This window comes from Homalodisca vitripennis, chromosome 3 (assembly GCF_021130785.1).
Source record: "Homalodisca vitripennis isolate AUS2020 chromosome 3, UT_GWSS_2.1, whole genome shotgun sequence".
NCBI lineage: Eukaryota > Metazoa > Arthropoda > Insecta > Hemiptera > Cicadellidae > Homalodisca > Homalodisca vitripennis.
Genome location: NC_060209.1, coordinates 164,837,453 through 164,848,484, shown reverse-complemented (window position 1 = coordinate 164,848,484; position 11,032 = coordinate 164,837,453). Strand labels below are relative to the sequence as shown.

Sequence of the window (11,032 nt, the reverse complement as noted above, 5' to 3'; positions counted from 1 at the left end):
TTGCCTACTGCTAATGAAATCATCAGGGAGTTTTGGTAAAGCAGTTCCCTTTGCCTACTGCTAATGAAATCATCAGGGAGTTTTGGTGAAGCAGTCCCCTTTGCCTACTGCTAATGAAATCATCAGGGAGTTTTGGTAAAGCAGTTCCCTTTGCCTACTGCTAGGTCAAATCACGACGGGGAGTTTTTTTTAAGTGGCAGATCCCCTAGCCTACTGCCGAAGACTTAATCAGTGTTTAGAAGGAGCTCGTCATATACAATATTCTTTGCATAGGCGACTCCTTCTACTATTCTGTCGTCTGGTACAAGAACGACGATGTCGTCTGGACGTCTCACTCTGCTCAACAGGACGTAGAGCTGGCCATGAGTGAAGCAGTCCGTTCTCAGGTCGACTCCGACGTACTCAATTGTCTGGCCTTGGCTCTTGTGACCAGTCATGCAGTACGCCAACATGAGGGGGAACTGACGGCGACAAACCCGGAGCGGCGATCCTTCGGCAAACGCGAACCTGAACGTAATCCGGGGAATTCCGATAGGTTGCGTGTTGCCGATAAGTCTGACGGTGATCAGTCGGCTGCTGATCGCCGTCACAATGACTTTGGTGCCGTTCACGAGTCCATCACCGATATTTAAGTTTCTCATGATTAAGCATACGGAGCCGACCTTGAGACGCAGGACGTGATCTGGCACTCCTTTGCCAGTGGCCTGGTTGAGGAGATTTACGTCCACATCCAGCCCGTCGTCGTCTTCTCTGTCCACGGTGTCCGCGCTTCTCAACTCATGAATGCGCCCGTCCATGAGGTCTAGGATGCGACCGTTGATCTCCTTGACGTTCACATTCAGAGTTGAGAGTATTGCCCGTCTCGCACAAAGATCAGGATCTCGCAGAACACCAGGAGGAAACACATCCGTTATTAAGTCCGCGAGAGAAGTGAGGCATCTCACCCCAGTGAGGGGAATGAGAGACTCTCTCTCGCGGCCTTCTCCAAAAAGTAAAGGATTTATTGTTCCATTGCCTACTCCAAGGAGGAAGTTGGAGTAGTCAATGGAACCACTAGTTCTCTGGGGTGTCGTCAGGGAAAATAGTGTGAACAGTCGCCACAGATGTGACGCCCGAAGTGACACGCACGCGACATCAGCTGGTGTGCGAGCCTTCTCAACGACGGGCGCAATCTGACGGAAGTCCCCGGAGCAGATGAAGATCTTATTCCCGAATGGCACACTACTATTCATGAGATCCCGGAGGGATCTGTCGATCATCTCGAAGATGTAGCGGTGTGTGCCATCGGGGCCTCATCAAACACAATGAGCTGTGCTGCTCTGATGAGTTCTGCTCGCTGGGACCCGTTGGTGATGTTCCACACACCTGTGCCGTGACCTAGGTCTAGAGGGAGTCGGAACATGCTATGTGCTGTTGTTCCTCCATCCATGTTCCTTGCAGCAATCCCTGAGCTAGCCACGGCGAGTGCAACCTGTCGACAACCACGGACATACGCAAGGATGACACGAATCAGAGAGGTCTTCCCATAACCCCCGGGACCGTCCAGAAATATGATTCTAGAAGTGCGTCGGTCACGGGGGTTGAGAAGCAGAGAGCGAACGTACTCAAACACACGGCGCTGGTCTGGGGAGAGTTTGGGCACCCAGTCCTCAACGATGGTTCGCTGGAGGTTCTCGCCGTAGTTGAGTAGCTCTCTACCTAACTCAGTCGTGTCATCCTCGACGTAGGGGAGTCCATGATCTTTCAAGCACGATCCCTGCTGGCGGAGGCTCCGATCGATGTCTATCAAGGTAAGTTTCACCGCCAGTTCAGGGTCGAGAGGGTTCCTTTCTAAGTGATCCTCGCTAAGGTGGTTCTTGAAAGACTCCCACAGAAGAGCAGCGGGAGCTCCCATGTTGCAGAGGATCACGAAGAAGGAACGGAGCCTAGGTCCAGTCATAAACGTAGATGCCTCGCGCAGCGCGTGATTGTATTCTTCTTCGTCTTCCACCAGGCCGAGATTGCGGGCTACGTCCTGAAACGTCCGGCAACCAGGACCGCCACGAGCCAGAAGATCAACGTAACCACGGCAAGGTGTAGACATAAGTAGAATACGAAGGTAGTATTGTTCTCCTCGGTTGGGAGAGACCCACATCAACCTACATACCTTCTCACCACGCTGGCGAGTCGTTACAAAGTGATGGCCATCGGGGTGTTCGTACAATTCCGCAGTACGTGGGCGCTTAGTGTGCACCATGAACTTCTCGTAAAATGTCTGGTACGTGACATTGTCAAAAGTTTCATGGTGCGGGCGATTGAAGTAGACCATAAGCTTGGAGCTTGCTTGAGTGACTGCATCAGAGAGCTGTCTCGGCCGAAAGACAACACTTTGTTTGCCCTCTAAATGCACGGGAAGACACTCAACGGTGGGCTCGAGCTTTGACACAGGAAAGTCGAGAAGACGCCAGCATGCGTCGCTGGCACCCACCATTCTCTTCGTCACGTAATGCTCGACCTCATCCTCTTGTTTCCCCAGGGGAGTGACGGTTACGTTCTGGAGAGAACCGCCTTTCATGAGGTACTTAAAGAGGTACTTGATTACGCGACGAGTAGAAGCAAGCTCCAAGTTTATGTGCGCCTCGTATTTGAGCAGTAATGCGGAATTGTACGGAACGACCCAGCCATCATGCACTTTGATCTGTCTCCTCCGTGATGTGATAAAGCCTTCGTTTGTGTAGTCTCGTTTGTATTGGACGAACCCCCTCTCGTCCACGTGGGTGGTTTGGCAGGCAGGCTTGGGGTAGAACTTGTTGCAGTGCCCCTTTGCAGAGTCCCAGCACAGGAAGTCGGTGCGGTGGTCAGTACCACATGGACCATGAATCATGTGTTTCAGCACCAACTTCCTGAGTCTTCCAGCGGCTTCCTCCTCCGAAGGGATGTCTGCGCGTATTACGGAGTCAATGTCACGTGCCTGTACCGGTCCATCGCCGTCAATTTTAAACACAATGTGGGCATGAGGAAGGCCCCTCATTTGCATTTCAATGACATAGACGATGTAAACCGGACGGCTAAACATTGCTCCGCTGCGCAGATCTCGGAGGAGTTCGCCAAGTTTAATCTGGAAGATTCTGCAGGCTGTTGAGGGGTCACTGCGCCCGCTGTTGTGAGGGCAGGCCTTCTTGTTTTCCTCCCAAGTAGCACTGAAGGTGAACGTCAGGAAAAACGTAGGTGAACCCAGACGAGACACAAGGCCCATTGCGTTCTCGTAATGTACCTTCATGTATCTGGGTCCACCGGTAAACGAACTTGGGAGGTAAACTTTTCCAGCCTGCACCCCACCCTCACCCAAGACTGTTTCATCGCGGGTGATGTCGCCTAAAACCTGCCCACCAGCTTGCCTACCCCGTTGAGCTTCAAGGAGCTCGTCCAGTGGTCCTATCCTCAAGGAATTTTGAGCAGCAGAACGCGTTTGGGAGAAACGAATAAATCTTAGACGCTCCTCCTCGTACCTCGCGAACATCTCGACCTGCCATGCTTGAGACAGCCTGCCGAAATGCGAGAAACGGGGATCGGAGAGGAGGAGACATCTAGAGTAATTGTATTGTGAAAGTTTCCCCCCGTGGTTGTCTAAGCGCCCAATATGCCACCCTAAATTACCTTGAGGATAGAGCAACGGATATTGGAAAGGCTCCATTAAGGGGCTAAAGAGGTCAACGGAAGACGGACGCCTATCACTCTTCTTCCAGATGGTCAATTTTCTTGGATCAGTTATGGTGTCTTCATTGCTCAATACAGCGTGCACTTCAATGCCTGTTTGCCTATCTCCAAGAACAGGGCCATGGGTAGATCTGCTGGTCACTTCAAATTCCAAATGAGCGTTGACTGAAGGCTCATCACTCAATCTACGGAAATCATTGATGAAAGGATTACAGGAAAGAAGATATGTATTAATTTCATCAATGACTTCTGAGTTCAATGATCTACCCATGGCAATGTTTTTGCGCTCCTCGCCATCATCTATGTACAGGCGGCACCGGTTCACAAACTGGACATCACCTCCCTTGGTCCTAAACTTTTGACCTGGAGCGTCCAGACTGTGAACCTGGTGGTACATCTTACCTTCGATCTTAAAGAAGGCGAGGCCTGAAGGATGACGGTACCCCCCAGTCACCTCGAGAGCGCAGAAGGCAAACAAGTCATTGTAGGCACGGGCTCGTTCGATGAACAGACGGTTAGAATAGAAACTGGCGTCCAGAGGAGGTAAATTATGGACTTTATAAGATCCCTCACCGCAACACCATTTCTTCCTATCCTTCTCTTCATCGAACAGCCTTGCATGACAATGAGGACACTTTGAAATGTTTTCGTCCCATAAACTTATTTTTTTTAGTTTGTAAGAATTAATATAGACTAAATTATCTATTTTCCAATACGCCATTGGGCCATGTTCAACTACACGTCGTGCTAGTATGTTGGAAATGTGCCTTAATTCTGTCAATTTAGGATTTTTTATTCGAAATATTTGTACTTTTTGTAAATTTGTGTCAGGATGTTTTTCTGTATAACGCTGAACAGCACCCCTGTGAACTTCAGGATGCTGCTCAGTGTAGCGCTGAACAGCATCTCGATGGACCTGAGGATGTTGCTCAGTGTAACGCTGGACAGCATCTCGGTGGACCTGAGGGTGCTGCTCAGTGTAACGTTGAACAGCATCCCTGTTGACTTGAGGATTGTTTGAGGAGTACTTTTTCTTTGAATTTTTTATCTGCTCCTCCTTAGTGGTTGAAAGAGTTTTAGGGCGGCCACGTTTCACTTTTTTAGGTCTACCCGGCCCCTTTTTAACTGGAGCACAGACGGACATGGTACTTATTTCTAATGGCGGTAAAGATTCGACAATGCTTAAACAAGTAGAATTAGGATCTTTGATTATTAGCTCAGGAGGAGAGGACACTGATAGCGTAGGGAACATATCCAGTCTACCCGTGCGCAGCATTTCAGCCAAATGGGGGCGCATTGATGGTATATCATAGCGCAGTTTGGCTGGGTCCCGGCCAAGGGCAAGTGAAGTAGCATTAGCAATGGCGAATACGCCGCAGTCAAAACCGTTTTCTTGCCTTTGGACGGGAATAAATGCTGGAACGATGGATAGGTCCGGGAACAGAAGGGAGAGCAGCTTAGTTTGGTCTGCAGTGAGGTGGGCACTGTTCAGACTGTCGTACACATACAAATTACTGCCATCGTGGAAGACCACAATCCAATGACCGATAGAACTGGCGTCGATCTTCCCCGAGAACAGAATTTGTATGTGAGGTGTAGCGACAGCCGAAACACCTTCCATTGCATCAATGGCCAAACAGCTTACAGGATGATACTCAGTGTTTTCATCCAGTATGCTTCCGAACCTATCCATATGGTCAGTACTAAGATAGTCCCCACTCTCAACCTCTCTTACCATTCCCTCGAGGAATGCATTCATTTTAAACGTCAAATAAAAAGGAATAAAAAAATTAAACAATAATTAAAAAGGAATATAAGCTTCAATTAAGAACACAAAAAACACAACGAGAACACAAGGAACAGTCAGAAAAAAGGGCAAAATGTTGCCTAATAGTACAGCGAAGAAGCAGAAATAGTCACTTGGACGTCAACAACAGTGCCCGCCTCTATCTACAATTTAGCTGATTTCAATAAATATTAAAAAGTTAAAAAGGAAGTTATAAGCTTTAACTAAGTAAAAAAATAATAAAAAGATATAAGATAAAAAACAACGAGAACACAAAAGAAAAGTAAGAAAATTGGTCACAATATGGCGTAATAAGAAAGAAAAGAAAGCAAAGAAGTAGAATAGAAGTAGTCACTTGGATGTTAAGAACGATGAACGTGAACTTTTATTTAAACGTAAAATACATATATTTTTTACTGAAACCATTAAGGAAACAACAAAAAAATAAAGCCTAGTAAAAAACCGAAAATATTCAGCCAAGTTAAGAGTACAGCTATTCAAGTAGTCAATGTAGACTGAGTAGGAACGTAAAGTTAAGTTTGGATTTCATAGACATCTAGGGATATCAACTCCTACGTACCGTACAGAAGTCGCTAAGGCCATCAATTCTCTTCACTAGGATCCCTAATGTTGTCCCGACACAAAACTATCACTTCGGAAAGCAGCAACTGAATTTTGCTGTTGACTTTTGGAAACGCGAATGAAGATGGGTGGAAAAATAGCAAAAAATGACAGTTTTTTGCAAATATCTCGTAAACGGTAAGAGATATCGAAAAAATGACGAAATTTTTTCCACCCCTGGACCGACCCCAACCCCTCTGAATTATTTTTCCCTATCTATCGACACCAAAAAAGTTAACCTAGGACTATCTTTACGTTAACCCCCCCCTCCCCCACCCTACCTCGCAATGTCCCTATCTACTATATCACAAAATTATTTATTTCTCGGGATTGGGTAAACATATTGAGACACTTCAAACTGTTTATTGGTGTAGAATTTCACGATGCATCTTATGGTGTTATTATTTATTTTCTAAAAATTTGTTTTTTTTTATTAGAAATTTTTGAAAATTTTCAAAAAATACGTTTTTCAACTTCTCGCGCCTCCTGTATATACACTTTAAGAGATAGAGCAAAAGTTTAAATTGCAAACTTGTAGAGAGTTTCAAGGAGAATACTGTAAGTGGGCTCCGTTTTTCGATAGGATGCTTCGTTAAGTCACAATCGAGCGCCTACGAAAGGTCTACACGGGGAGAAAATGCGTCCGCCATTTTGATTTTTTTAAGGGGTTGAAAATGAAAAATTCTCACTTTTCGGGATTTTCCTGGTGGTTACACGTGGAAAGCTATCTGTGTACCAAATTTCAAGTCTCTAACTCATCTGGAAGTAGGTTAGAATTAGTATACGTGAGTGAGTCAGTCAGTCGGTCAGTTACACATCCCCGGGGGGGGGGGGGTTAATATTACCGGGGGTTAATGACACACTTGGGCCTTTTTTAGAGGGTATTGTGTCTGTGAACATAATAAATATTCCTCTGTCCCTATCTACTATTGACGCTTAGCTAACGCTCAGCCAACTCCCGAAGTCACTGAACCTTTTCTGTAGATCACGTGATTTCCTAAATCCCGTTTAAAATTTGTTTTGAGTTACGACCAACCGTTTAGCCGCTATCAAGCCCGGAATGTAAATTTTTAGGCGAAAATGTCCAATATTTTCACTTAATCGCGTTTTGCGGTCAAACTAAGGGAAATATAGTAAAAAGTCACTGGACCTTTTTTGTAGGTCATCTTATTTCCTAAATAAAACGTTAGTCTTATTTTGACCTCCGACCAATGGTTTCGCCGCTATCGACCCCAAAAACAAAAGTTTCGCGTAAAAGTTACAACAAAATTGTACATAATCACGTTTTTCGGCCAAACCAATCGAGATAGGGCAAAAGATTACTGGACCTTTTCTGTAGATCGCGCAATTTGCTAATTTGATGGGTCAATCAGATTTGAGCTACGACCAACGGTTCGGCCGCTATCGGGCTTGAAACATTATTTTTATCGAAAAAAATCTCTGGAATTTCAAATGTTCGAGCGTTTTGTCGCTTAACCATGGAAGATAGAGCAAAAAGTCATTAGACCTTTTTTGTAGTTCACTTCATTCCTGACCATGAATTTTCCGTCAGATCCGAGCTAGCTCCAACGGTTCGCCCGCTATCGGGCTTACAAAAAATGCCTGCAGGGGTGAAGAATGCGCGATTTTTTGGGAATTTTTTTGAGGGGTTGAAAATGAAAAATTCTCACTTTTCGGGATTTTCCTGGTGGTTACACGTGGAAAGCTATCTGTGTACCAAATTTCAAGTCTCTAACTCATCTGGAAGTAGGTTAGAATTAGTATACGTGAGTCAGTCAGTCAGTTACACATGCGGTTGTATATATATTAGACTCGCCTTCGGCTCGCTGGGGGCTACGCCCCCAGGCCCCCAAGGTAGATGCTTAAAATTCGGGGATAAGCGGAATTCGGTGACTGGTTAAGTCCGGACATTAGGTAAATGACAAGGGATTTAAAAATTGACCTTTTTATTGATTTTTTTCCGGATTCGTCCAAAACTTTTGACTTTGAGGGCATTTTGCGGCTAAACCGATAGAGATACGACAAAAAGTGACCGGACCTTTCTTGTCGGAAATTTAATTTTGTGTTTCGATTATGCCATCAGATTTGAGCTACGAGCTCTGGTTTAGGAAGTACAGAGTGTGGTAGTAAAGTCTGCACCTGTCAACTATTGTAAATTGTTCAGTGGAAATATAGTAAAACACCTACCCTAAGTCAACATTTTTAAGTTGCTTAGGGGGTTTTATTTGCTCAGGAGTGTATATAGTCATGCCAGGAAATTCCCAGGGGGGAAGTTAATCTTACCGAGGTTAAGCCATCAGGGGGTTTAATTTACTCAGGAGGTTATCTAGTCATAACAGGAAATTCCCGGGGGGTGGTTAAAGGATTTGGTGATTGGTAGATCTGATGTACGCTAGCAAAATCGGGGATGAGAGGGATTTGGTGATTGGTAAAAATTCGGACATGAGGTCATGCCGAGAAATTCCCTGGGGGGGGTTTAATGTTATCGGGGGTTAAGACATCAGGGGGTTTATTTTACTCAGGAGGTTATCTGGTCTTACCAGTAAATTCCCGGGGGGGGGTTAATGTTACGGGGGTAAATGACACACTGGGGTCTATTTTTGAGGGTGTTGTGTCTGTGAACAAAACAAAAACTTCACTCTGTCCATATCTACTACTGACGGCTTAGCTAACGCTCAGCTAATTTCTAATGTGGGGTTGTATTCACTCGTTAACCTAGCAAAGCAAGTGCAGTCTGAATCTGGAATGAATTACACAAATATTTATCGCACATAAATTTAAAACTCAAAAAATTGCCAATCCCACGACAAATATTTTACCATTTATAGAGTTTTCCAGGCTTATTAAAGGATGTAAAACTAGGGTGTTTGCCTAATTAAGGGATAAGAGTGGTTTATTGATAGGTAAAATTCGGACATGAGGTCATACAAGGAATTCCCAGGGGGGGAGGGGTTAAACGTTACCAAGGGTTAAGACATCAGGGGGTTATCTGGTCATCCTGGGGAACTTCCCAAAGGGGGGTTAAGAGATTTGGTGATTGGTAAAATTCTGTCTAGTTATTGAACATTTAGGATTTAAGTTATGACCAATGGTTCGGCTGCTACTGCCTCCAGAAAACAAAATGTTCATCTAAAAATAATAAAACATTTCCTTTTAAACAGGTTTTTAGGCCAGACCACTTAGGATAAGGCAAAAAGTTACTGGACTTTTTTTATAGAAACACGTCGTTTACTAAAAGTTGTTAAATGACGTGTTTTGAGCTACGACCAACCGTTTAGCCGCTATCAAGGCTGGAAATGAAAATTTGTAGGCGAAAATTTCCAAATATTTTCACTTAATCGCGTTTTGCGGTCAAAATAATGGAGATATAGTAAAAAGTAACTGAACCTTTTTTGTAGATCATATTATTTACTAAATCTAACCTTTGTTTTATTTTGACCTCCGACCAATTGTTTCGCCGCTATCGACCCAAAAACAAAGTTTTCACGTAAAAATTACATAAATTTTGCACATAATCGCGTATTGCGGTCATTACCGATGGAGATAGGGCAAAAAGTCACTAGACCATTTCTGTAGATCACGTAATTTGCTAATTTGATTGGGTCAATCAGATTTTGAGCTACGACCAACGGTTCGGCCGCTATCGGGCTCGAAACATTATTTTTATCAAAAAAATCTCTGGGAATGTCAAATGTTTCGAGCGTTTTGTCGCTTAACCATGGAAGATAGAGCAAAAAGTCACTGGACCTTTTTTGTTGTTCACTTCATTCCTGACTAACGATTTTTCGTCAGATCGAAGCTAGCTCCAACGGTTCGCCCGCTATCGGGCTTACAAGAAAAGGCTTGCAAGGGTAAAGAATGCGCGATTTTTTCGGGAATTTTTTTGAGGGGTTTAAAAGTAAAAATTCCCGGTTTTCAGACTTTTTCCTGTTGGTTTATACGGCAAAAGGTACCTGCGTGCAAAATTTCAAGTTTCTAGCACTTCTAGAAGTAGGTTAGAATTTGTATACATATATCAGTCAGTCAGTTTCACATGCGGCTGTATATATAATAGGACTCGCTTTCGCTCGCCGGGGGGCTCCGCCCCCCAGGCCCCCTTAGGGGTGTTACTTTAAGTTCGGGTTCGAGATCAATTTAGGTATTAGCTAATTTTCTATTAGTACAGTTTTGAAATCAGGCAATTTTTTGAGAGTGGGTAATTTTATCAGACTCAATTGTATTTGGGGTAGATAGTAGTTGTTCAATATTCAGGTAGGGAGAAAAAGATAGGATTTCAGTGAAAAAAAGGTGAAGAGGCTGATTTATGAGCTTGATATCAAGGATATTATAAACTATTGCATTTGATCATTTGAAGGTAATAGAGATGGTGGTTTTAAATGAAGAAAATGCTTTTGATGGAATAAATGGGTGGTTGGAATTTCAGTACAAAAATATGTATGAATTTTGAAATGAGTAAAAGTAAGTTGGCTGTTTGTCGGTTAACCTACGCTCAGGCATTGAGGTTAGCGTATTCAGTCTCGCCACAGGGATGCACAAAACGCAGAGACCATGTATATGTACACATTTATAACAACAAGTAGCTTATTAAATCAGCTTTGGTTTTAAGTGCAATAGTTAGTTATGTTTATGGCATAACTTATGGTTGAATGCAATGGTAGAACAGGTTGTTAAATTGTTAAAGTATTGATTAAATATGTCAGATGGTTGATGGCATGAAAACACGATGACTTAGACAATGTTAATGAATGGTGAATTGACTTTGAGGTAAAAGAATTGGGTTTATTTTTTAGGATGAAAAGAATATTGCTGTTTAATTAATTTGTCATTATTCGTTTTAAGCAAAAGAGATGGTTGATTTTGTGTGTGTTGAATATGAATAGTGGTTTAAAAATATAGAATAAAATGTGTTTGGAATTTTGAAAAGAACAG

General features: G+C 43.7%; 2 protein-coding genes across 2 annotated transcripts; both read right to left on the bottom strand.

Moving 5' to 3' along the window:
• Positions 1–224: 224 nt before the first annotated feature.
• Positions 225–1,259, bottom strand: LOC124358442 (ATP-dependent DNA helicase PIF1-like). Its single transcript, XM_046810739.1, has one exon. The coding sequence runs from the start codon at positions 1,257–1,259 to the stop codon at positions 225–227; it is 1,035 nt and encodes a 344-aa protein (XP_046666695.1).
• LOC124358441 lies at positions 1,256–5,434 on the bottom strand. Its single transcript, XM_046810738.1, has 3 exons — positions 4,508–5,434; positions 3,041–4,330; positions 1,256–2,950 (listed from the first exon to the last, which is right to left on the bottom strand). The coding sequence occupies exons 1-3, from the start codon at positions 5,432–5,434 to the stop codon at positions 1,256–1,258; spliced, it is 3,912 nt and encodes a 1,303-aa protein (XP_046666694.1).
• Positions 5,435–11,032: the final 5,598 nt, after the last annotated feature.

Bases quoted from the DNA above. Each gene is read 5' to 3' on its own strand.
- LOC124358442 (XM_046810739.1), bottom strand. From the start codon at position 1,259: ATGATCGACAGATCCCTCCGGGATCTCATGAATAGTAGTGTGCCATTC.
- LOC124358441 (XM_046810738.1), bottom strand. From the start codon at position 5,434: ATGGTAAGAGAGGTTGAGAGTGGGGACTATCTTAGTACTGACCATATG. The intron at 4,331-4,507 runs GTACAAATATTT...AACATTTCAAAG, and splicing joins CTGACACAAATTTACAAAAA to TGTCCTCATTGTCATGCAAG. The intron at 2,951-3,040 runs GTTTACATCGTC...GGACCGGTACAG, and splicing joins GAGCAATGTTTAGCCGTCCG to GCACGTGACATTGACTCCGT.